Here is a 26,893-nt window from a genome sequence, read left to right on the forward strand (position 1 = left end):
ATACCCAATCATTGGCCTATCGCTCAAGTACTCGTACTCGGATTGCCTTCTGCAAGACGTAGGACCTTCTCCTCATTGTCTGGCGTCCTCGTTGTTCGCTCCCGATTCATGGTACCTCTCGTGAAACAACCAGTCTCACGTAACCTGTGCACATGTGCGAAAATCGTATGATGAGGAGCATGCCTGTACGGGAAACGTTCCTGGTACAAGTGCAGAGCGGCGTGCCCGTTACAGTTCGCAGCTCCATATGTGAGGTGCATGTTGGCCAGTTCAATGTTTGAATACTCGTCCATCCTACTGCCTCGGGGACCGGTTCGCAAATGCTGACTTCCAGCGGGATCGCTGTTCACGCGACCTCCCCGTTCAACGCCCTCTACCGCATGACGAAGGCATTTCGGACCCTGCAATGCTAAGTGATTCCAATTCATCTTTGTGCCCCCTACACCTCCTGGAAGTTTGTCGCACTGGTAGTGAATCACACTGTATAGGACAACCTTCCCATTTAAGATTTCTCTGAGAGGGGAAATGTTCACAGACATTAAATCAAGGTTAAAATTACATGATAAGTTGTTTCATATGTTACTTTAAGTGGCTGTACTCTTAAATATGTTTTAAAGACTTAAGCGAACCAAATAATCAAACCAAATCCTGCTGTTGACATCTCTAACACCCTTCACTATCAAACAATCTAGCTGCCCTTCTTTAGATCCTATCTAAAGGTTCAGCATCCATTTAAGGTCACATAGATTATTGAGAGTGTGCACTAAGCCTTCTTGTCCACCTGCAAAGAAAATTTCATATCTGTTGTTGTGTCAATAAATGTTTCTCATCCTGAACCATCTTTAATTCTATGTCCCTTAGTCTGAAATTCACCTCCAGATTTCTTTCTTTTTCCCCAAATACTAAAAAATAAATTTAGTAACATTATATTTAGTTTCTATCATTTAGAACATATCTGTAACCAATCGAGGCGCCTCTGTAGCCAGGAGGGAAGGAGCAGCAGTGCGTAGCACACTTCTTGATTAGACCGGGGTTTGAGCCTGTCACCACTAAATACGGAGGATGCAGAAAGGTCAGGGAATGGCCACCGCAAATCCCGGAGTAATATGGCCTTAGTTGCTAATGCTCCTAAAAACCAAATAATAACAATAACTGTAACCAATCTAAATAATTCTGAAGTAGTATGACCTGATCCCAATTATTTACCATCCTACCTACCTTTACATCATTAGCATAACTTCAACAGTTTTCTCTGGGTAAAAGCATTTTCTTAACTTTCTAAATAAAGTTCAGGAAATACTTCCACTAAGTAATATAAGTCACAAATCAAATTGACAGTTCATATTGCCTAGCTGTACTGGGATTACAGCGACAAGCAATCATCTGATTTTGGGACTGTGAATTCAATTATATTGGTGATATCTTGTTAAATTCTAATTTTTTCCCCATTACATTTAGTTCTTGTTCTTTTCTAATTATTATGTAAAACCAACAATTTTGTCCAGTATTCACACGGAGTAAAACATTTAATTTTAACTTGAATGAATGTTTTTGGAATTTTTCATGGTTCACAGGTTGAAGAGGGATGTTTGTCAGTCAAAAATGATCTTCCTCTAGCAACCCTTCAACTTCAAAAACCAATGATTCAACCACTCGTGTTAATGATCTGATCAGGATTGACTGCCATTTAACTATCCACAAAGTTGCTTGTGAAATTGGTACTTTTTATGGGACATGTTAATCAGTTTTAACACAAGATTTAGGAATGCAGCACATTTCAACCAAGTCTGCACCTTGATTTTTGGCAAGGATAAAAATCCTTGCCAGGATTTTTTATCAGTGCTGGTGCTGACCCACACTTTATTTCTTCTGCCATTACTGGTAATGAATCGTGAGTTTATATGAGTGATATTGCTCAGAAACAAAGGCCCAGTCCTCTCAATGGAAGACTGTCTTCCATGGCTCATAAAAAGCTTAATCAAATATGAAGATCATGCATATCGTATTTTTTGATTCATAGGGCATCAATCATTATGAATATGTCCAACATGATCAAACTGTAAAACATGAAAACTACAAAACAGTTTTACAACGATTTTGTGCTGCCGTTTAGAGAAAATAGCCAGAAAAGTGGGCTTTAGAAAACTGGCATCATGACAACAGCCCTGCACTCTCAGCACATTTCATTCAAGAATTTCTTGTAAAGCACTCCATCACTGTGGTTACCCATCCACCATACTCACCACATTTAGCTCCCTATAATGATCCTCCCCAAAGTTTAAAGAAGCTTATCAGCAATGCATCCAGAAGTAGAAGCATTGGAACTAATGTATACAGTATCAAGAGGACCACTTTGAAGGAGATCCATCCAAATAGACAGTAAACTTCACACACACACATACACATACAGAAAAATAAAAATGGTGAAAGCTGGTATTAAACAGCAAGAGGAGGATGTATGAGGATAAAATGGCATACAATATATAAAAATAAAATTTAACTAAATAGATAATAAAGAAAATAATGAAGTACGGAAAACAGAAAAAATAAAATCGGTATCATAAACATTGAAGGCTGAAAAGTATTACCCAGCCCTCATATTTCAGAAACATAATCTATACAATAATTTGCTTATGTTTCTCTGGAACACACTTTGAACTTGAATAACTCAAAGACTAAACAAGCTTTTGACCTTATTCCTTTTGTTTTATTTAGAGTAAAATTGAGAGGGAAGAAAAAAAGAAAATCCAAAAAATTTTCCAACTGATTTTTGAAATCCCAAGAATTGATTTAGCTCCCAGTGAAACATAACTTACTATTTACTTTGAAGAGAGGACAATTTCTTGACTTTTGTGACCACGATATACAAATCTCATGGTGAGACTTTCAACAAAATTGCCATTTTTGCTCATGGACAATGTAAAAGATTCCACATCCAGATAATTTTTGTACAAAAGTCGTAATTTTTTTTTAAAGGATGACATAGTCGTAAAAAATCAAATTGCATTTTTACCCAAGTCAGTCCCGCTGACACCTCAGCTAGCAGGAAAGGAAGCCAAGAAAAGGCTTTTGTAATTACTTTGATATCAATCTTTACTAAAACAGTTTTAGTGAAATATTGGCCATGGGTATTCTAGTTTAAATATAAATGATAAAACGCTAGTCGTATGGTAAGCTAAGTAAGTAAACCAGTATGTAACACAACAACAAAGAAAGGGAGGGAATAAATCAAGATAATAGGTGTTGTAGAAGGAATATGCTCTTAATATAATTTATAAGAAATGCCAGTTAATAAAAATACTAATATAAATTTACAAAAATGCCAATTAATTCATATATGGAAAAATTCAGAGAAACTCAATCAGTTTCTGCTTTAAACATATCAAAGGCATTTTATCACATATTGCATGAAGTCTGACACGTCTGTCTTGCATAAAGTCTACCTCCCTGTTTAGACCTGATACTGCTTAGGAGCACTGCTGAATTTCGCTTAACTGAATGAAACTTCAATTAATTAAATAATGAAATAAACCTGCAAGGAGATCTGATTGAGGTGTTTAATGCTTTTAATGGATTGAGTAAGCTCAGTGCTGATGGAATCCTTCCTTTTGCTCAGACTAAATACATAAATTCAAATTAACAAAGAATTGTAGGACAGATGTGCATAAATTTGCCTTTAGTCAGAGAGTAATTAATTGTTGGAACAAACCTCTGTCTGGTGTTGTAGAGGTCGATAATTTGAAAAAATTCAAGGAACAATTATACAAACAATTAGAGGGAATGGACAGTTAATATGGGAAGTGCTGGTTGGTTTTTTTTTTCTGATGCTGTATAAGGTTTTCTTGAACCATTTTCCACTACTACACAACATTTTGTCTCAAACAGCAGAATTTCTTAATTCTGCATATGAGTTAATATACAAAGTGTAACAAAAATCTATCCCCATATAATTTATTGCAAATATATAGATTTCCTCTATCTGCTACTATGCAGTTCTGCTACATTAGCATTTGTAAAGGCACATGATGCAAGAAAGCAAGCTTATATAGCATCAGCCAAAAAAAAAAAAAAAAAACAAATCTAATTTCACTCATCCACTCGCTCCAAATTCAGGATCAGATGGCAATGTGGATATATGATTAACTTATATGGATACTCACCAGGATGATGTAGTAATGCTCTCTTTCGGTAGGCTTTTTTAATTTCATCTGTTGTTGCATTCTTATTTACTCCAAGGACCTTGTAGTAATCTTTTCTTTTACTCTTTTTCAATTCTAGCTTAGCTTGCTGTAGGAGGTGTTTGTTTTCTATAATAATAAAAGAATTATTTAAATTAAATTATTAAAAGTTTTTTTTATTTTTAAGAACACATACCATGTGACCTAATTATGTCAATTATCTTCAGAATATTAAGCAACTGTTAATTCAATAAAAAGAAATGAGACTTGATGGAGCCATCAAGAAGATGAAGGGCTCTTCATCTAAAACAAACAAGTGAAATTTTCAATAGCCCTATCCCTTATTATCAACTGCTAATATAAAATTCTAAATATTTTATAGTGACACTGGCCATAACAAAGTGGCCGAACTATTGCATCCAGTTTCAGCATTCAGAGAATCACTAAATAGAGGCTATAGTACTCCCATAAGCAAAGTCCATTGTTTCAATTTTAATGTTGTTATACTACTTTTAATTCTTGAATGCAGAGGATACAATGGCAGGCAATCAAAACATTTTGAGAAAATATATTTTAATAATGTCATTTTACAGAATAAAAATTCTCTGCTCTTTCAAAATGCATTCTGAGGTAAACAAATTTTTAAGGCAAATTAGTGCTTGTGTCAGATGTACAAGAACTCAAAAAAATAATGTGTTAATTTTCAAAGGTAACCTTTATTTTGCAAAATCTAAAGAAATGAACAGGGCAGTTAACCACTTTGATGCAATTATTACTGTGGAAAATATTTTTGAAGTTCTACTTAAGTTGTTGAAGTGATTAAATTTTTTTTCTGCATGTTTGTCTCTTTCTTCCACTCATTTATTTGACAAAAAAACTGATGCTTTCAAGACAGCATTTAGCATACTTTAAATAACAAATACAGCAAAATGTGTACACTATGCTGTTTTAAATAACATGGTTTGCATGGTTATGTAAGCCTCTACAAATGAATAGCTAAAAATCCACCAAAAACATGATGAACCTATATCGTTAAAGAATAATTAACTCATGAAAATTGTAATTTTCATGAGTTTCTGGTTATTCACAAACTTCACACCATGGATAATGGGTTATACACGTATTAACAAGGGATATGCTCACTCACCCACTGTTAAAGAAATCACACTAAGCCTTCTTCGCCGACCGGGCTAGCTGGGTGGGTAAAGTGCCTGGCAACCCCCAAAGGTCGCGGGTTCGATTCCCACCTCAAGCTTGGATCAAAGAACTGCAAAAACCTTGGGAGGTGCATTATGGCCACAGAAGCCTATGTGCCAACAACTACCAAAAAAAAAAATAAAATAAAATAAAAAAATAAGCCCTCTTCCAATGATGTTATTTAGAAAGTCAGTATGTGGTAATTTCCATACTGTTTGAAGGACTGATTTTAGCTCATATAGGACCTTGTGGAAAGGGTGGAAACTTGCAATTCACCTCCCCAAGCATTCTGAGCCATCTTGGAGACCTGATAGACTACTCCATTCTCAAGAATATTTTTACTTTCCAGAAATTCATTACTCATAAAGAGGAACAGGATTAATTGCACTCCAGAACAGCCACACATAGGACTAAGATTTCACCTCTATATAATTGAGCAGCCAAAGAGACACATTTGTGATATATTTTGTAGAGGTGCATGAAGTCAATGGCCTCATGATCGCACCATTATTCCCCCACCACTAAAACGTTTCTGTAAATGTTGGAAGGCTGATATTATACAGCGCACCACTCTCTTCAGATGTAACACCTCAGAAATCACTATTCAGGCTGAATCTTGACACATTAAACAGAACTTGATCTCCATTGTTCAGTATGCTGTGTGCTCTGTACTCAATGATAATGAGTTCTCATGTAAAACTGGATTAGAGGAATGAATGCAGATTGCAGGCTTCCTAGAATAGGATCCCTTTAGTTAAGCATACAAGAAACTATATATCCTGATACAGTATGACTTACAACCAACAGCAGCAGAAATGCAAACTTATATGCATATTGTGTTTGGCTGTTAAGCAATGACAGTGATCATCTTTTAATGTTATTGTCTGTGGATGGCCTTAACTTTTCCTTTTCCTGTGGTTATGGAAACAATTCTAGTTTCTACTGGAATTGTTTCCATAACTTTCAGATGACAACTCCAGACACACCAAAGAACCTGATGATCACCATGTGCTGTTAACCTATCTCCATTCTTTCAATGGTTCTCCATCACTGACAATCATTCAAATAGTATCTCTTTATGTATTGGACAGTCCTATGAAAATAAGCTTATTTCTATAAAGGTGTGAAATTTGCATGTAGCTAGCCTTTTATTCAAATTTTACAAATTTTATATATATTTCCTGGAAGAGCCCATGACTATTTAATATAGGGTATATTATGTTTCTCCAATTTTACACATTTTGTCTCAAACAGCGAAATTTCTTAATTCTGCATATGAGTTAATATACAAAGTATAACAAAAATCCATTGCCATATAATTTATTGCAAATATATAGATATCCTCTATCTGCTACTATGCATTTCTTAATTCTGTTATTTAAGGATGTAATGACATTTCTGAATTATTCTTGAGTGATATTATTGAATCTCCATTAGTTCATTATCATTATCCATTAGTTCTTGTTGATATATACGATATTCTTCAGCTTGCTTGAAAAAGTTAAGGCCAGGCTTTTTTGGAAGCCACTCAGTAGGTCTATGTTGTCACAACCATTTTCTAGGAACTATTTTGTATATTTTTAGATTAACTGATGTAACACTTGTAAATACTGCGATGGTGTTGGATTAATAAGACAGTTCAATAGTACTACCTTCACATTTGTGTACAATTATATAATATGATGAAAAAATATATTAATAATCTAGCATAGTGATCATAAAATGACATGGAAAATAATATGAATTTAAAACCCCCCCTCCCATTATCAGAATGATTTTTCATGCAATTTCTCCCCACTCGTGATAATACTATCTGCTCACCTACCTAAGCATGATCTTGAAAAACAACCCCATTAAGACTGCTGAGTACAAGCTTACAGAAATTCGACTTTACGTAAGTTTTTGCCTGCCAGTGCAAACTTAAAAAAATCATGGAAATGTATTTTGCATCCTGTAGAAATAAATGGAGATATCGTGAAAATATCGTAATGTGAACCCAATAACACATTTTTTTTGGTAATTCATTCCAAGACCTCGGAAATTGAAATTTTCACTATATAACTAAGCTATTTATCAATCTAAAAGGTCATTTTTATAATGGAAATTACACTACACTTTCATCATTATCATATGTTCCATTATAAGAATCAATTTTGAACACCTTTGTGATATTTTTCTAAAACACATTTCTGGAGGTCACTACCATAAAACAATAACAATTTGCACTTTCAGGTTTATTGGGCTTTTCTGTTAGTGCAATCTATTATAAATGGGCAGTAAACTTGATCTTATTGCATTTGAAATAATACCAATATTGCATTTGTGATAATAACGAAACAAAATTGACTTAGAAATGAAGGTGATTAATTAAGAAATACGAAACAGGACAAAGTTTGTCATTATTGCATGGAATTAGATTTCGCTGCTTCAACAGTGAATACTATTTTAAGAAACAGTGCGCATATAAAAGAACATGTTAAAGGACCAACACATTTAAGATAAACAGTAATCACAAAACAGCGTTCAGGTGCTATATCAAAGATGGAAAAGCTATTGGTAATATGGATGGAAAATCAGATTCAAAAGCAAGTACCTCCGAGTCCAGTGGCCATTCAAGCAAAAGCAATTAGTATTTATGACGATATTAAGGATAAGTACGGTGAACCCCAAGCCAAGTTCGTGGCAAGCAACGGGTGGTTTAATAGGATCAAGCATTGCATGGTTTCCAAAACAAAGTATGCAGTAAAGTCACCAGTGCCGATTCTGCAGCTGCATAAAAATTTTGTGATCTCTTGGAAAAAACCCCTTCTAAATCTCCACCACCCTCAACTTCCGCAGCGGCGTGCATATCAGCTGGAGAGTTAATTCTGGCAACAATGCTTGAAAGGTAAAACTTGCTGACGTTATGCCTATTTCCTCTCTTTTTTTTTTTGTAATTTTATAATTAATAAGTTAATAGCATTTCAATTAATAAGCATTTAGGGAAATTCCGAAGACAAAGTTCTGTTGAACGCAACCCTTACGTAAGTTGAGGAGTGGCTGTATATATCCAGCCAGTTCCTAAAAAGGGTGATAAATCCCTCCCATCTAATTATCGTCCCATTGCAATTACTTCTACTCTTTCTAAAATAATGGAGGAATCAATTAAACACCAACTGTTAAACTACCTAGAAACCTTCCGTCTGATCAACGATTGCCAGTATGGATTCCGTCTTCCTTCACACACATTTCCTGAAAATTACAGTCTACAGAAGTTCAAGTCCAATGTCAACACATATCTTCTTTTGTCTTCTCAATCTCCAACCCAAGCACGGTACTAAGTACTATAGGTTCTAATACCTCTTGTGTTTGGGGTTTACATAAAAAATAAAATAAAAATATCCCTAGCATCTTTTTTTTCCAACCATATCAAATATGCAAATGTATTTAAAAAATCTACATACATACATGCAGTAAAAGCCCACTTAGCTGGCATCTGTGGGGATTGAGGGATGCCAGTTGCACGATCATTACCCTTATAGGTGCCTACACTATACGATGAAATCCTGTAATGTAAAGTTCTCAGTCTCAACAGCTATACTTTATATTCTTGGGCTTAATTTTAAAATAACACTTCTTTCTTATCACTGAAACTTATCATTGGTTGCACTTTTATATCATAAAATGTTAGAGCTGAGATCATATACAATTTTTGTGCATTCTACATATATCCAGTTTTTGATTTAACACAGCACTTCTATAGTGTGTATTAAATCAAAAATTTTTTTTTACCAAATTTCTGATTTTTTTTTTTTTTTGGATACCAGATGTAAAAATATATTAATAATCTAAATACTCTTGCTCAAATAATCGATACTTTAATTGTGGCAGGTGCACAAAAAAGGGCAGCCTTCAGTGCCTCTGATGATAACTTTTGATGTAACGTAAGCAGTTAATATAGAATTTTACAACTTTCTAAAAATTTTTCTACAAGTTAATTTTTAATGTAAACTTTTGTCTTGTTGAACAACAATGTTTTCATTTAACGTATCTTTGTATGTTTAATTTATTTACAGTTTTTTGCTTAGTAGGTAGGTGGTTCAACTCTCCTTTTCTAATATATTATTTTTTAAATGTGCTCCTTGCATAAGTTTTTCAGAAGAATTAATAACAGATACCTAGGCTTTTACTATATTTAAAAAGTTCACATTTGAACCAATGAAAAAAAATAAATAAATAACCAGCAATTTGACCAGTGAACTATCCAGTAATATTGAACAAATGGTGATAAACTAAATATTTATGTTTCAGCTGCTTTTTTTTTTTTTTTTTTTTAAGGCAGCTCTGAATCAGTTTATTTCTTAAGGTTATCTATTTTCATTTGAGGTTTTTCTTGTTTTACCAGATGAAAAATGTAGATATAACATTCCTTACAATGAGGTAGCAACTTTGTTTTTCTCATATATGCTAATTACATGACCAGACTTTCATTACATAGTACATATCCTGATCCCAACTCAGTATAGGCTCATTCTGCATGGTATTGTTTTCACTACATAAAATTGTATTCACCTTTTGTTCTTTCCTTCTTGTAAAGTTTTTCATAATCAGATACAGCTTCTTCATACATTTCCAAGTCTGTGTAGCTGAGCATAAAGAAATAAAGACTTATTGTTCCTTATCTTATTAATCAGCTGTTTTAAAATTTCAAAATACCACAGTTCATGAATAAGTTCATTTAAACTATAATACAACACCTTAGATTAAGTTTATGAAAAAAAAAGAATCAAATAAAGCAATCAACAAATCTCCTGTTCCCTGACAGTAGTTAATTATAAACACAGTGTTTACAGAAGATACATAACACATGATTTGATAGCATTACAACTCAAAAATAAATTTACATGTCAGAAAAGTATAGACTGAGTGAGTGAGATAATAGGAGTGGTAGAACTCAGAATTCCTGAAAGAGAGGTACCTCACAACGTTATACTGGATAACTTCATTTACTTTCGGTAATGGCGCCTCCGTAGCCAGGTGTGAAGGAGCAGCAGTGCGTAGCACACGCTTCTTGATTAAACCGGGGTTCGAGCCCGTCACCACCAAATACGGAGGATGCGGAAAGGTCAGGGAATGACCACCGCATGACCCGGAGCAATATGGCCTTAGTTGCTAATGCTCCTTAAAAAACCAAACAAACAAACTTTCGGTAAATCTTCCTATAGAAATTCCAAACAACAGATATAATCAATGACTGGCTGTACGTTTGCTTTGTACAGAAGTATGACATATCTGTGATCTTTAAAGCAGAAAGTATTCCTCTTGACAAATCCAATAATTTTAAAAGCTTTAGTAATGATATGAAAGATACAATTGTCATACGGACAGTTGCTTGAGAATTTAAGAGTGATCATATTACTGACTTCTAAGTCAGCAATTTGATTACTCTTTTGAATACTTGCTGATCCAATATAGTAGGAATAGTCAAAATTAATGCATGATCTGGAAGCTGAGAAATAGATTGGAACTTAGATGGATTTTTAGAGAGGCCACTGGCTGAGGCTCACTGCATGTGTTTATACAGAGCTTGCTGGAATTGAATCTGGACAGATGGTTTAGGAATTGATGAATAGAGTTGATGTCATTAGCAAACATGGCAATTTTAACTGAGGATCCTGAATTATTTTAGGAAGATAATTGATGAAGTTATTAGATGAGTCCTAGAGAAGAGGACTACTTTGGGGAACCCCAAGGGTTCCCCAAAGTAGAAGTGAGTGACCTTGAGGTACTTCAAGATTACTCATTAAGCCTTCTCTTTCATAACATTAATATGGAGTGGGAAGCCATGTGAGTGACCTCGAGCCATCTGTTATTTTCCCCCCTGCTATAGTCAAGGAGAAAGATTTTTAATGAGTATTATTAAAAATAAAAATGTCACTTCTGAAGAGGGTATCTTTGGATCCAGCAGAGAAGAGAGTCCTAAATTCTATAAATCTTCAATTTGCTAATGAGGATATTGTGTAGGATCTTATCAAATCAAATACACTTGTTATACGAGTAAAATCAGTTTCTTCTAGATGACCTTTGTGAACACAGTCAGGACAAACAGCCAATACAGAGTAAGGTTAGGGAAGACTAATCTACCTTTGAGAAAGCCAAGCTGTTGTGGGACCATGGAAAGTTTCAGATGGTTGGATAAATGTCTATGAATTATAGTATCAGAAATCCAGCATGGCAGAATTTCTGATACCATAATTCATGTGCATTTATCTAACCATTCTGGAGAGGAATCTGTAGTTCTTTCAATTCTTAGAACCTTTTTTTAAAGATAGGCTACATGTTCATATTTTTGGAGTGAACAGGACAGATACCTTCTTGTAAGGAAAGGCTAGAGAGCCTTAGTAGATTTTGATCAGGATTTATATAGGTATTATAAAAGCAGATTGGATAAGATCTGACTTCCCTTCTTCCTTTGAATGCTAATAATTGACAAGTTGTGCTTGATCACCAGATTTATTTAATCTTCTAAAGAATTCCTTTGTTTTCATCTTAATTATAACCTTGTTATACCAGTGAAGAAATATGGCATTGTAGGTATCAGAGATGGGAACACAATTATTGATGGCTCAAGGAATGGTGTGGAGGAAAGCATCAGTTAAATAGTCCACACTGTTATGCATGGTTAAAAATGGGAGATCTAGGTTCCCAAGATGGCATTTATAAGATTCTAGTTAGCCTTCCTGAAGTTGTCTTTAGGTTTACAAATTGATAATGAACTCAGATATTTAACAGACAATTGAATCGCAAAAATAAGAAGGATGTGATCAGGCTGGAAGAGTGGAGTATCTTGTCTTACAGTGATAATGGAGGTAGCAAACAAAAGATCCAGGTAGAACTGTGATCTCGAGGGAAGGCCACAATGCTGCTCAAGTCCAAAACTGCTCATACAGTTAAAAGCAGCATAGTTGTGATGAATATAAATGAAGATCCCAGTTCATTTTGTTGCACATTAAAGTTTTCCACATAAGTAAGGCCAGAGGATCAAACCTCTGTGAATATGATATTGTGTAATCAGTGAAAGTGATGGACATTGGTTGAGGTAAGAGGAGAATAAAAATATGCAAGAAAGATATGTGCCTTCAGGCTCCCAATTTTTTCGAAGTATGCAGTAAAGGAAGTCAAGATCATTAAGTATTACAGCCTGAACACACATGATTTTCTTAGAACAAATTAGGGCGACTTCACCACCACATGATCCTGTTTCTCTCCTATAGACATTGACGTTTTTTTTTTTTTGATTTAGTAGTTGTTGGCACATCGGCTTCTGTAGCCATATTGCACCTCCCAAGGTTTTTGCAGTACTTTGATCCAAGCCCGAGGCGGGATTCGAATCCGCGACCTTTGGGTTGCCCGGTTAGGTGCTTTACCCACTCGGCTAGCCCGGTCGGCACATTGACGTTGGATGGTGTAATCTCTGAGTCATAAATGTCCAAGTGGAGACAAGTTTCAAATCTATACACATATGGTGAAGCTAATAGCATCTATTGTGTACTTCAAAATATTTTTTACAATGCTTCTGCAATTGTGAAAGTAAACATTGCAAAAAAAGAATGATCCTCTTTACAGAGGATGGGGAGAAAAGAAGAGAGAAATTTTCTATCCATAAGCAGTTGCTATATGTTTTTTCAGGCTTTTTAAAAGAGCTAATGGTAGGTCTAGCTTTGAACAGTTTGACTAAGATTCCTGGGGGCTATGATAGTGGGACCAGACCAGTCTGATGGTAAGCTGAGGACCAAATAATGATCAACAAGGAGCAAGATGGGAAACAGGTTTTCACCATAAAAACATCAACAAATATTTTATGCTGAGAAACAATGATTTTTGATGTTGTTGGACATAGTTGAAGGACCCAGTCTGGTAACAAATATTTTAGCCCTAGTGGCGATTTATTTAGTCCTGAAGAATGTGGACTTTTGAAGTAGAGAGGTCAAGATCCACTTTGGTGGGAGAGATGGTGGGAAAAGGCCGATTTAAAGCAGTGCATTTTGGACATTCAGAACCTGCAAGACAGCTGGTATCAGTGTAATAATGAAAATGTTCAAATTGATCAGACAAGTAGGTCTTGAAGGAATTGCTGAATTAGAAGCATTGGGCACTGTAAAAATTAAGGCAGAGGTAGCAATTTTGCATATTTCCTGTCACTTGAAAAAAAAAAAAAATGTAGCACTCAAAATATACATGACTCTGATGAAACAGAATCACTATAATTTGTTGCAGCAAATGAGTTATATTTTAGCAATTTTGAAGTCGATTTAATTTTGTTCATTACCTGTCCATTCTCACAAGTTAAATGGTTTTGACACCATAATGCACAAACACAAATGGCACTGCCTCTCCTAACCATCAAGAACAGAAATGAAATAGTCAAAACTTGCTTGGAAGTTGAAAAATGTCTTACTTATTCCCCAATGAAATCTACTGAAGTTCTGCTGTTAAAATAATCAGTAATGGAACTTCAGAGACAGATTCTAAATTACATGTATTTAAATAATCTTCAGTGTCTTTAAATGCAAAAATGAAAACAAAGTTTTGATGCTGGAGGCCATTTGATTTCTCTCAAATGGCCTCTATGCCGTGATAAATTTCTCTATTGCAGCACAAAAGATTCCCAACAGAAACATACAGTATATGACCATTATAGTAATAAGGTGTTCCACCACTTGTACAATTATTTTAATAGTTATTGCCATTTCATGAGTGAGTGAGTGGTACTGTACTTTATAACAAAATGACAAACTGTAAAATGTGAGACAGTAGAACGGGTTAAAAATGGAGATCACACTTTTTTTTTTGAATTAGCTGTAGGTCCTGATATATAATGAGCACAAAGTTTCATTTTCACTTTAAACAATAAAATACATCCTAAATAAGGCTTTATAAGCAGAGTATATGAAAGGTTTTACATCATACAATTAATTTGTTAACCCTGCAGTGGTAGCACTCCAATCATAAAAAACCAATAGCCAGGTGACAATTTTCTTGGCTTCTTAAATATACTAAGATTTCATCTTTTCTATATGGATTGTAATACTTATTGTAAGTAATTTTTAAAATTTTAATAAAAAACTTATAAGCATAAAATATAAAGGTAAATCTCTTCCACTTTCCATGTTGTACATTTAACAGTTAAAAAAAACTGAAACATGCAACAGTTAAAACATGTGCATGTATTTCTGCTTATTATGTGTAATAATAAGTTAATATTAATAAGTGGTAATAATAATAAGTTTTTAAAATTTTTTTTTAAATATATGTATATTTAATACCCTGTACATCCTTTTTAAAAATTTATTTCAAATCTAGAGCATCGTGATGCACAGAAATTTTAATATTATGCATGTTGCTAATTCTGTTGCAAGTGAATATCAACTTTTGTTTACGTCTTTATTCAAACATTATTAAAGACATATCTATAGATCAGAGAACAGAATTCTATAAATAACTACGACTAGAAACAAACACAATTCCAAGCTTTGTATCATCAGTACTGGTCAGGTCGTATTATGAACAAACATGGTTGCATGTGGCCAGATAGGTTCGCTTATGCAATAACTCTGAGAAAACGATAAAAAAAAAAAAAATTTTAAACCATATTAAGTAAAAATTTGTCTATATTTAGGAAGGTACAGAAAATCAGTTTTATCTTCAACCAACAGATAATATGGGCTTGTTATTTTTGAGAGGAACCTTACTGGTCCAGTGCTATCATTGCATGGTTTAAATACATAATTTAAGGTGTTTTTTTTTGTTTTTTTTTTTTTACACTGCAGTTTTTCACATTTTGCATGTTTAAGTTCAACCACAGACTAAATGCAGCATCAGGCACCTATCTACTAATGAGATAGCAATCACTGAAATAACAATATGGTAGGGTGGGTGGTGCTATGCTGTACTATCTGCAAATGGCAGAGTCCTGCCTATTGAAGAAAAAAATCCCATTTGTTAGTAATATATAGAGCACAGTTGTACATTTGATATCAAGTAACCTCTAGCAAGACTAACTCATTTTTATGTTAAGCAAAATTATTACATCATGCAGTACTTTCCACAAGAACCTCAATATAAGCCTTATATAAAATTTAAGAATATTTCTTTTTCTATTGCACAAAGGGACATATCATAGTGATAAAAGAGGGTCACTGCATATAAAAGGTATTTAAATATTTCCAAGCCTATTATAGAAAAACAAACACTAATTACCATTCTGAAATTTTATATAATGAAAGAAATGCAGCAAATTAATAATACAATTAGGATTATGTTTGGCAAGGTGTTATTCTGCTACCTAAATATCAAGATATCCCAATATTCAAAATAAAATAAAATCATAAAAATACAAAACAAAGCTCACCCCTCAGCAGTGCAAATGCACCTTCATAACCACCAAAGTAAGAATGCCATTTTCATAATAAATAATGGGAATTAAAGAAAGATAGGACTCAAGCACCACTTCCGCAAGGGAACATCAATGCTTGTGAACTCCAAAAAAGGATCTTATTTCAGTCATTGACTGCTATCCATCTAAAGATCAACAGATATCCCTATATACAAAGAAAATATATAATGACTAAACTCAAATCATTTGAGTTTTTTTTTTTTCAGTTTAGTTATTCATTATTTTTTTTGCAGTCAGGTGGTATTAACATCTGACTGTACAGTTGTCAATGGCTGAAATATGATCCTTTATGGAGCTCACAATCACTGGTGTTTCCTTGAAAAGGTGTCATGTGCAAGTTCCCTGTCTTTATTTAATTCTGTTTATTTATTATGAAAGCAGCACTCATGCTTTGGCAGGTATGATATGAGAGTGCATTTCCTTGGGCAGGGTTTCCTTGGGTAACAGAATAGTCAAGTATAATCCTAATCATAGAATTAATCTGCTGGTTTTTTTTTTTTTTTTTTGTGGTAGTGTTTGTTTTTCTATAAATGTCTTGGAGGCATAGATAATGTGAAATCTAATCTAATAGGTACAATAATATATCAAATCTAATAATCTTAGATTGAGCTTTTGCTTAATGTAGCAAATTTACCCTACAGTAAAACACATTATTAGCTGCTGGAATTAATGAAAACATTTTGCAGGTAATACAAGTAAGTTTTACTTTTACAAGTAAGAGAAATAATTTGCAAGTTACACAATCAATGAGAACATTGAATATGCATGCAAGAGTTGCACTTTTATTCATAGAGAATGTAATAGAACAATAGTAAAACTCACCATTTAGCTCTTAAATTGTATGCTCGAATGTAATTTTCATTTAATTTTATTGCACTTGTGCAGTCCTCCACAGCCTGATTCAATCTATTTGTCTACAGCAAAAAAAAAAAAAAAGTATGCACATGATTATGAATCTATAAAATCAAATACAAATTCTAAAAAGCATAACAGGTGCAAATACAAGAATATAAACCTATATAAATTTTTTTAGCCATACAAAAATGAAACTTCTGGTAGTAGTTGTGGTTACATGCTATTAAACTGCATTTTGTGTATGCATTAATATGTACAATGAATATGCTTATTAACATTGATAACTGCATCAATAGTGTAGTGAATGACAGTACACAGCTGCAACTCACTTTTAGTGTCTAATGAGCCAATGAATTTTGGGTTTTTCTGCTTTAAATGGTTGGTACAAACAATACATATATTATACTGTAATCTCTCAAAAGCTTCAGTATTTCTGTGACAATATACATCAGTGTCAGTGGCACAGCCGGGGGGGAGGGGGGGGCAAATGCTCCCCTATCATAAATTTTGTTCTACTTAGCACCTTCTCCCCAAGTTCCCAATGAATCTATTTTTTATCCTTAACATCTGAAGATGTTTCAATAATGACATATAGTAATTTTTTTAGTTTATAATTAGCAAGTTACTGCTTGATAAAAGCATATAACGTGAAAGTTTTGCAATCAAATAACATATTCCGATACAATTTTTTTAAAAAAATAATATCCTTTAAATAAAAGTTATGTTTCTTATTGGTTGTCTTTTATTACAATCTTTGCTGATAAATCCTTGAAACGTATCTTCGTTTGCCAAATTGTTTTTGTTTACAAATATGCCAAGCCAGGGAGCAACTGGTAGAAGTGAGCAAGCAGTGAGCCATGAACTTAAAACAGCTGGACACTGAATGCTGAAAAGTGAAGATGCAAGTGTTCTAGGCCTGTTTTTATTATATTGAAAACTCTGAGGTACGCATTATATTTTAAATCATTTTTAGTTTAAATTTATAGAAGAAAGATAATTATAGAAGATAGTGGACTATTACAAACCCTTAGTTTCAGTCTGTCAATTTTATAGGCCTAATTTTTTTTTTTTTTTTTTTTTTTTCATTATTCAATTCATATTAATACCGTAAAATCCAATAGCTTGGCACCTGCAGGCCCCGCCTATTATTGACTTATTCTATAAATATTAGACAAATCTGATATTATTTTAGTATTTATTTATTTTAGATTGATCATAAAGATGAACTTTCAAGTATTCAAGTGACAATGAACTGACCATAAACAATGTACTGAAGTTCTTATTGCAAATGATTTGTGTGCTATCTACCCTAATCTTTCAACAATGTATAGAATTTACATGACATTAGCAGTGCCGCAGCTGAACATTCTTTCAGCAAACTTCAGCTTGTTAAGTCATATTTGAGATCAACTATGACAGAAGAAAGGTTGTCAGGACTTGCTCTGTTGTCCATTGAAAGATTCATGGCTAATGACATTGATCACGAGACTGTAACAGACCACTTTGCAAGAATGAAACCTAGAAGAAAGAGGCTGTTGTAAACTTGTAAATAATGCTGTTATGCTGCCTAAGACAAGCTGTAATTATAATTCAATTTATGATAAGCCAAATAATTGACTGATTTAGGGTCAATTTATTTATCTGAGTCAATGATTTATAAATTTTATATTCCATCTTTTAAATTACGTGTACACGTGGCATTGGTTTAAGGCAGTGGACGGCTTTTCTACTAATAAAGAGAAGAGTTACAAGACATATTACTTTTCAAATATCATTTGTACAGCTACATCCTTTAATTTGATTACTTTGCAAAAATGAAACTTTGATGCAAAAAAGTTTAAATTAATAGGAAATTACTAATGCTGATATATGTTTTGTAAGTCTATGTTTAATAAAGCATTATTTAAGATTATACTGTACTTGCATCCTTCACTACACTAGTAGTAACTAGTAAGTAAGATTACCGATTTAAGGCTTTTATTCACCAAAATCTAAATGACTTACATGCTCTCATATACAATAAATTATTTTTCCATAATTTTTTTAACTGGAATAGTGGAATGAAAACTAAAAAAAATGACAAAAACAATTACCGTCTATTTTATCCCTTTGTGTCCCCCTCACTTCAAAACCTGGCTATGCCACTGATCAGTGTATATTATTAATGATTTCATTCAATATGTTGACTATACTTATTGTAAATAATTTTATTTATTTCCATCTGACTGTTCCAAATATAGTACAACTGGTAGGAAGAGAATCAGTGTGGATAAATTAAATAATAATAATGCACACTTGAAGTAGTCTTAAGAAAACTTTCAAGAAAATAAAAGTTAACATTACATTTTAAATAACAAGGAATAATTAGCTGAATATACAATGCAAGGAATGTAGAATAAGTCTAATCTCTAAACTTAGTTCTTAATTAACACCAGAAAATAAATTTGAAGAAAAAAAAAGAGATTTTTCAAAATTCAAGAAATATACCTTTTATTTATTAATTTTAATATTACTAGAGTTAAAAAAAATAAAATGTATCTAAATAAAAATACTGGCTGACGTCAACTGTGACTCTTAAATACTTAAAAAGTGATTAGTTCATTACCTGCCTTACCATATAGCACCACATATTGGCACAACTTCAAAACTATCTCATTTACATACTGTATTTTGTTTCACTTAAACTAAATAATTTTTCTTGCACATGGTCTAAGAAATAAAATTTTTAAATATCTTTTAAAAGATTCTTACCTTTGAACAAACAATGGCACGATTGAAAAAGAGTTTGGCATTTGTATGAACATTACTAGGATCAATATGAAGTGCACTCGTATAAATATCATAAGCGTCCTGTAAACGATTACTCCTAAATGCTTCATTTCCCTCTTCTTTCTTCATTTTCAGCAGTTTAGCTCTCTGAAAATAAAAGTCAGTCATGAAAATAATAATAAAATTATAAGAAAGTATGCACACAACTCTACAATTACAAATAAAATGGTTTTATTTTTGTTTTGATTTTTTTATGAAAACCCCAAACACGAGAGGTATTAGAACCTATACTACTTAGTATGGTGCTTGGGTTGGAGGTTGAGAAGACGAAAGAAGATATTTGTTGCATTAGACTTGAACTTCTGTAGACTGTAATTTTCAGGAAATACATATGAAGGAAGGTTGTTCCAGAAAATGTCAGCTGAATGAATAAATGAGGAATACGAAAAGTTGATTCTGTGAGTTTGAAGTTGGATAGTAAATTGATGTTGGCTGGTGACGGCACATTTGGACTGTTTTGAAAGAGAGAGCAGGAATTATAGAAGCAAATACAGAAGAACAGTGTCCATGGAAGTATCTGTAGAAAAGGCATGAAGCAGAAACAGTACGTCTATGAGACAGCGAGTGGAGAGACTGTTAGAGATGAGTCATTAATTAACTTAACTACCTTCTTCTGAATGGAATCTAGAAGCCTAACAGGTTTTGGTGGCACCGCCCCCAGATGGAGGAACAATATTCCATGGTAGCGCGGATTTTCGATTTGTACAGTGAACAGCTGCCTGGAAGAAAAATAAAGCCAAGAGAAAACCAAGTATTTTAGAAGCAGCAGAAGCAAAGCAATATTTGTAATGTGCTTGTGCCAAGAAGCATTAGAAGTTAGGGTAATCCCCAAAAGAGAGATATCATCTTGCCTAGAAATCGGAGTATCGATAAAGATAAGCATAGGAGCTGAAGAATCCTTTTTGCGAGATATAAGACAGAACTTAGTTTTAGAAGGATTGAAATCAACTAAGTTGTCTTTGCCCCACTGGAGAATTACCTTGATATCAGCATTTAAGGAATTGGTAGTGGATATTCGAGAAGTTGAAGCTGATTAAGCAGGGCATGGTTTCTCAAACTGGAAAGTGGAATGCAATGTGCTATCATCAGCAAAACTATGGATAGGATTGCCAGTCAATGGAAGAAGGTCATTAATATACAAGAGGAAAAGAGTGGGGGAAAGAACTGAACCTTGGGGAACATTATCATTAGTGGAGAAATTAGAAGACAGAGAGCCATCTACCTCTCACCTACAGAAAGTGAGCAGTTAGAGAGAAAACTAGATAACCAATTACAAAAATCAGTTAGCAAACCATAAGATGAAAGCTTGTTTAGAAGACCTTTATGCCAAACACAATCAAAAGCCTTTGAGATGTCAAGAGCAACTGCTTGTGTTTCACCGAACTTTTCCATTTAATTTACCCATAAATGGGTAACAGAAGCCAGAATATCACCAGTGGATCGACACTGACAGAACCCATACTGGCGATTGTTGATCAGACAGAAGGATACTAGGTAGTTTAAGAGTTGGCGGTTAATTGATTTCTCCATTACTTTAGAAAGAGTAGAAGTAATTGCAATGGGATGATAATTAGATGGGAGGGATTTGTCAACCTTTTTAGGAACTGGCTGGATATGAGCAAATTTCCAAGCAGAAGGAAAAAACAACTTTGGAATAAGAAAGTGAAAAAAAAAAAGCAGCAAAGAACAGGAGTAAGTTCAGGAGCACACATTTTGAGAACAAGTGGAGAAATACCATCAGGACCTGGAGCGTTCTTAGCATCAAGATTCATTGAAATCCTTTTGGCGGAAGACCACAGGAGGCATTGAATAGAGCATGTTGGGAATGGTAGGAAGTGTTTTACCAAGATCATTAATACATGAGTTGGAAGAAAAATGGGATTCTACAGGTCAGCTCTATCCTTGGCTGAAGCAACAATAGAACCATCTGGTTTTGACAGAGGTGAGAGCAGAGATGGATAAAAGTTGCAGCCAATAGCTTTGACAAGAGACCAGAATGCTCGGCTACCATTAGGATAATAAGCAAGTTTTCTACTCTTATCCTGTTCAAAATCTAGTTTGGACCGATTAATAACTGCTTTACAATTGTTGCGAGCTTTGTAATGCCAAACAACACGAGGTTCGGAATAGCCATGAGATAAAGGCTCCATTGGAGAAGAGACAATCACCAAGTTGTAATCTGAGGTGCCTAGAGGACCAATCACCTCGACTGTGTACTTAGAAGAGTTGTTTGTGAGAAAAAGATCAAGCGTGTTGGCTGTGTGGTTAGGATTGTCCGATATTCTGGTAGGTAAATGAACAATCTGTGTGAGGTCAATAGTAATTGCAAAAGCCACAGCATCTCAACCAGCTGGATCTGTGTGACTAGAGAATGCAAGCCAGCTGGAGTTGTGAACATTAAAATCACCAAGGAAAATTACCTCACTGTTAGGAAAGTTGGACTGGAGAAAGTCAAGTTGCAAAGAGACGAAGTCAAAGTGCTCCAAGTGATTAGTGGAGTTGAGAGAATGGTAGACACAACAGATGAATTTGACAGAATGAGTTAGAGAGATTTTAAGCCAGAGAAGGTCGAAAAGAGGAGATTCCAAATTACCAAGTCTCTGACAAGGAATATTGGAACACACATATGCAAAAGTACCACCTTTGAGGCGAAAGGAATCATACAACGAATAAACTGGGCAACTGAGATGAGCAGTGGTTGAATCAAACGATAACTGAGATTCTGTCAGAAAAAGTACATGGGGTTTGGCAGACTGCAAGTGGAAATGGACATCGTTGAGATGTCCTAGATCTGAGACCACGTATATTTGTGAAATGAACTAGGAAGTGTTTCAGAGGTTTAGATCTTTTCGTAGATAAGTTTACTTTATTAGTTTGACAATTCATGGCATATTCAATAGTAAGAAAAGTGGGAGGGACATGCTGTATGAAGTAATGAAATTTTTGGATATGGCATACACATGGTAAGAATATATCCAGATCCTTGACATAACGTGGCCTCGACAATTCCCCCGCATACACCCTACTTGGTTTTCCTCCAGTCACTAACTGGCAGAGTAGTGGTAGCAAGATTATACTAGCTGATCAGGAAGCCTCCTAGAGAGTTACCAACAGGTTCGGTCTGATGTACTAACTAGCGGCTGTCCTGCAAACACTGTTTTAGAGCTGTTCCCTTGAAATGTAAGGAAGTTTGGATCTCGCCATGATGTCCATCATAACCTCAAAAGACATCAGTCGTACTGCATGATGGAAGAGATGGGGAAGGTTTGACCAGAACTTGGCTCTGGAGACTAAACATGGGTTCCACCACTTCAAGCCTCCAATAACCAAAGTGGTGGTATTGCACTGGTTGATGAGAGTCATCTACTACCTAGTGTTGCCTGGTAACACAGAAGGACGGCATTCCTCCATGTGCACCACACAGGAAATGGGAAAATTTTAAAAAATACAGTAGAATGTCGGTTATCTGGAATAATATGAAAGGCTGATCTTTCTTCTTTTTATCATTGACAGTAGCACAGTAAGTGCTGGTTATAGTGAGCACGTTTGCAAATTGAATTTTGATTATAATAAGCAAAAGAGCGAGTTTGCTACCTGTTTATAACAGATTGTACAAACAAAAAGCCGAATAAACCGAAAACTGCAAATTCTTTTTAATGTTTTATGGTTGTGACCTCTAGAATTCTATGTGACCTTAAGAAATGTGCTTTCTCGGAAATGAGTGAATTTCAGATTAGTTTGGCTCCGGATTCAGTAAGAATAACATTAGCCCGAAACTGTGCCATTTATTATTTTTCTCAATCTTTTATGGAAAAATGTGAACAAAAAGAAAACACGTAGTTTTAACATTGCAACAAAAAACGGAAATTATTAATAGAATTAGAAAAGGTGGAAATTTAGGAAATCTCTCCAAAGAGTTTAATCTGGGGACTTCAACAATTTACAACATCAAGAAAAATTCTAATGCTATAACAGAATTTGTCAATTATGGATAGTGAAGGAGGATCTAGAAGAAAAAAGACTATGTTGAAACCTGAAAATGCCACTTTAGAGAGGGCACTTTATTTTTTTGTTTTCTTCAGAAGCGAAGTTTAGGTGAACCAGTGTCTGGCCCAATGTGTTTTTTCACACATTGGATTTTAATTGAAAATTAACAGGTAATGAAGATTTTAAGACAAACACAGGCTGGCTGCAAAATTTTACACTAAGACATGGTATACATGAACTAGACATTCAAAACTAAGACACGGTGTACATGAACTAGACATTCAAGACGAATTGGCAGCGGTGTCTTAAAAAAGTAAGTTCGCTTCAGTTAAGCAAATTAAGAAAGAAAATGTTTATAATGTTGATGAGACAGGCTTATTATGGAAAGCATTACCAAGAAAAACCCTACCCACTAAAAGAGAAATGCCTGCACCAACCAGGTTTTAAGATGAGAAAAGAGCGAGTTACTATCAAATTCCTCCTTAACTTTCCCTAAGCTTTTAACCTCATTGATCCTAGTGTCCCAATGACATTGTATGCAAATGTCATTGGGACACACAGATTGTCCATGCTCATAATCGGTATGCCGAAAAAAGCATTTAAAAATCTTTGTAATTTTCCTGTTTTATATAAAAGTCATAAAAATGCTTGGATGGATGGTTCTGTCTTCCAAAATTAGTTTATAATTTTTTTTATTTAATTAATCTTAATTATTTAATTTAATCGTAAGGTAAAATTAAATTTATTTAATTAAATAAATTAGATTAAATTTACTTAATCTTACCGGAAAAAGTATCCAAAAAATTTTGTGGTTCGTTTATCCGGAAAATTTGGCTAACCAGAAGAGGTCTAACATCAATTATTCAGGTTAACTGACACTACTGTATTACAAATTTGTGAACATGCAACTATTCTACATGTTCACTCACATAGACAAAAAATAAAAAAGTTAATTCTAATAAGAAATTAGATTTTTATTATTCTTATAATAAAAAAGTTAGGTACTTAGGAGCCTGTGACACCTAAACAAGAAATGTTAAATAAATATAGTCTTCCATAAAACAGTTAAATCTTGATCAAAAAAATTCGTGGGTTGACCTGTTATTCCTCTGAACAATTCACGGATGACATCTGGTGACTTAGCTCCCATTCCAGTTAATAAATTATACAAGGCTTGTTTTAAACCTTGTTTTATGAGGTATAAAATAAATAGTTCAACTGCATGCACATTGCAAGAAATTCTACCAAAAAGCAGAATTTCTTTATGTACAATTCTTTATCCCAGCAGAATGCAATTTAACAGAGCAAATCCTGTATGAGTACATCATGCATTGTGGAAAGCTGGTACCTTCACCATACATAATGTACTATCAACTCTAAAATGCTTATCTGACCTGCCACCTCCCTTATGTAAAATATCATGAAGACAGATTCCATCAAAGCAACCTGAGGAGCTGTTCTTAAAGGAGTGTATTTAAAATATGCATTACTTAAAGCAATAAAGATATAGAAATGTATATAATTATTACTATTAAAATGGCCAAATGATGCAAGGAAATCAAGCATTTGCTGCATCCACAAAGGAAATATTTAACTACTAGGAACTATCAAATTCCTCCTTTAACTTTCCCTAAGCTTTTAACCTCATTGATCCTAGTGACCCAGGGAATTGTTAAAGCTTAATCATTCCCTGGATTACTATGTTAAAAGATAAAGGTAGCTCTCCTTTATCTCCTTTACATGAATGTCCACCATCTACCACCCACCCTTAGAATTTCTTGGGACTATCCCTGCATATTCAGTTACAAGTTGGGGCTGTCTGAATTACTATTGCAAATTACTACTGCACAGAGGGCTATGCCCAAACAAAATGTCAACAACTAAGGGAAATAAGTGTGAAGAAAAGGATGAAGAGAATAAATTCAAAATAACTATCCATCTTTTTGAGAAATATTTCTAATAGGTAGTATTTTGAGTAACAAGAAAATATTTTAATAAAATTAATAAGAAATAAAAGCTTACCCTATAAATTTCTTGAGCTCTGGAATGATCAGGAGCTAATCGCAAAACTTGCTGCAAGTGGACAAACGATTTTTCCACATTATCCTGATAGTACAAACACACACCTCGTACATACATAGCTTCCACATTAATTGAATCCACATGGAGGATATCACTTTACAAAAAGGGAATAAAGGAAGAATATTACAAATCTGCAGTTAAAAATTATATAAACTATGATTTCTTTCTTCCCTCCTCTCCTTTTAAATTATCAGAAATTCTTTTTCACTATAGTGAACAACTATAGTCACTTCTTTCACTATTTAAAATATGAACCATCACACCTCTAAACAACTTTGATTTTATTGAAGAATTTTACCTATCCTTACATCAATAACCATTATAACTTTACTGAAAATATATTTCTGTTATAAAAATTCTTCTTTAAAAATATAACTTAATTATATAGAATAGCTGTTTGAATTTAAATAATCTGTTTTTTTTTTTCTGGATGGCATTAAAATATATACACACAAATGAAAGTACTACAAAAGAGGAAAACAGTTATGAGGGGGAGGAGGAGCATTTGAAAAGTTTGTGGCCTGAGTATGAAGGATTTATTTGAGGAGTCTGGTAACATGTTACTTTTCAATGTAGTGCCTGTTGGAGTCAATACACTTTTGTCACTGATGCTAAAATTTATTGATTCCAGCTGCAAAAAAAGTTTTTTCCCTGAGCTTCCCAGAATGCACCTGCTGCAGCAATGACATCACTGTCAGTGGAAAACTGGATGTTAGCCAGGTATTTTTTCAAATCAGGAAACAAGAATGAAATACCAATGGTGCTAGATCTGATGAATGTGTGGGATGGTCCACGATTTCAAAGCTGCACTCATGCAATGCAGCCATGACAATGACAGACTTGCAAGCAGGTGTGTTGGCCTGATGGAACAAGACTCCTTTTCTGAGTTTCCTTTGTGTTTGTCCTTGATGTTTTCATGAAAACACCTCACAAGATCTGCATAATATGCCCTGTGACTGCCTAGCCTTTCTGAAGATAATCCACTAGCAACACTCCATCAGCATCCCAAAAAAACCAATGCCATCACCAGCAGACAAAACTGACTTGGCTTTTTTTTTCTTTTTTTTTTTTTTTGAGGGGGAGAAGAGTTCTGTTTGGACTGTTCCTTTGTTTCTGACTGAAAGTGGTGGACCGATGTCTCTTCCATGATCACAAATCTTGAAAGCAAATTTGCTGGATCTGCTTGAAAATGATGCAAATGTTCACTTGATTTGACAAACTTTGGTACATTTTTGATCTGCTGCCAACAACTTTGGGACCCATCATGTTCACGTTTTTCATAGTGAGAACTTCTGTTCTCATCTGAATGTGGTACACACATTCAGATGAG

The 26,893-nt window shown here is 34.2% G+C and overlaps 1 protein-coding gene across 2 annotated transcripts in view; it reads right to left on the minus strand.

The window, feature by feature from the left end:
- The window catches only part of LOC150075936 (dnaJ homolog subfamily C member 7-like), a 201,506-nt gene that overhangs the window by 9,372 nt on the left and 165,241 nt on the right, over positions 1 to 26,893 (minus strand). For both annotated transcript variants that reach the window (XM_090387984.1, XM_090387983.1), the window contains exons 7-11: positions 25,504 to 25,657; positions 19,417 to 19,581; positions 16,633 to 16,724; positions 9,927 to 10,000; positions 4,161 to 4,307 (exon numbers count right to left, since the gene is read on the minus strand). In XM_090387984.1, coding sequence (XP_090244110.1) covers positions 4,161 to 4,307; positions 9,927 to 10,000; positions 16,633 to 16,724; positions 19,417 to 19,581; positions 25,504 to 25,657 — 632 coding nt within the window. The remainder of the gene's footprint in view (positions 1 to 4,160; positions 4,308 to 9,926; positions 10,001 to 16,632; positions 16,725 to 19,416; positions 19,582 to 25,503; positions 25,658 to 26,893) is intronic.

The sequence above is a fragment of the Mastigoproctus giganteus genome, chromosome 13 (genome assembly GCF_048544385.1).
Source record: "Mastigoproctus giganteus isolate SK-2022 chromosome 13, ASM4854438v1, whole genome shotgun sequence".
NCBI lineage: Eukaryota > Metazoa > Arthropoda > Arachnida > Uropygi > Thelyphonidae > Mastigoproctus > Mastigoproctus giganteus.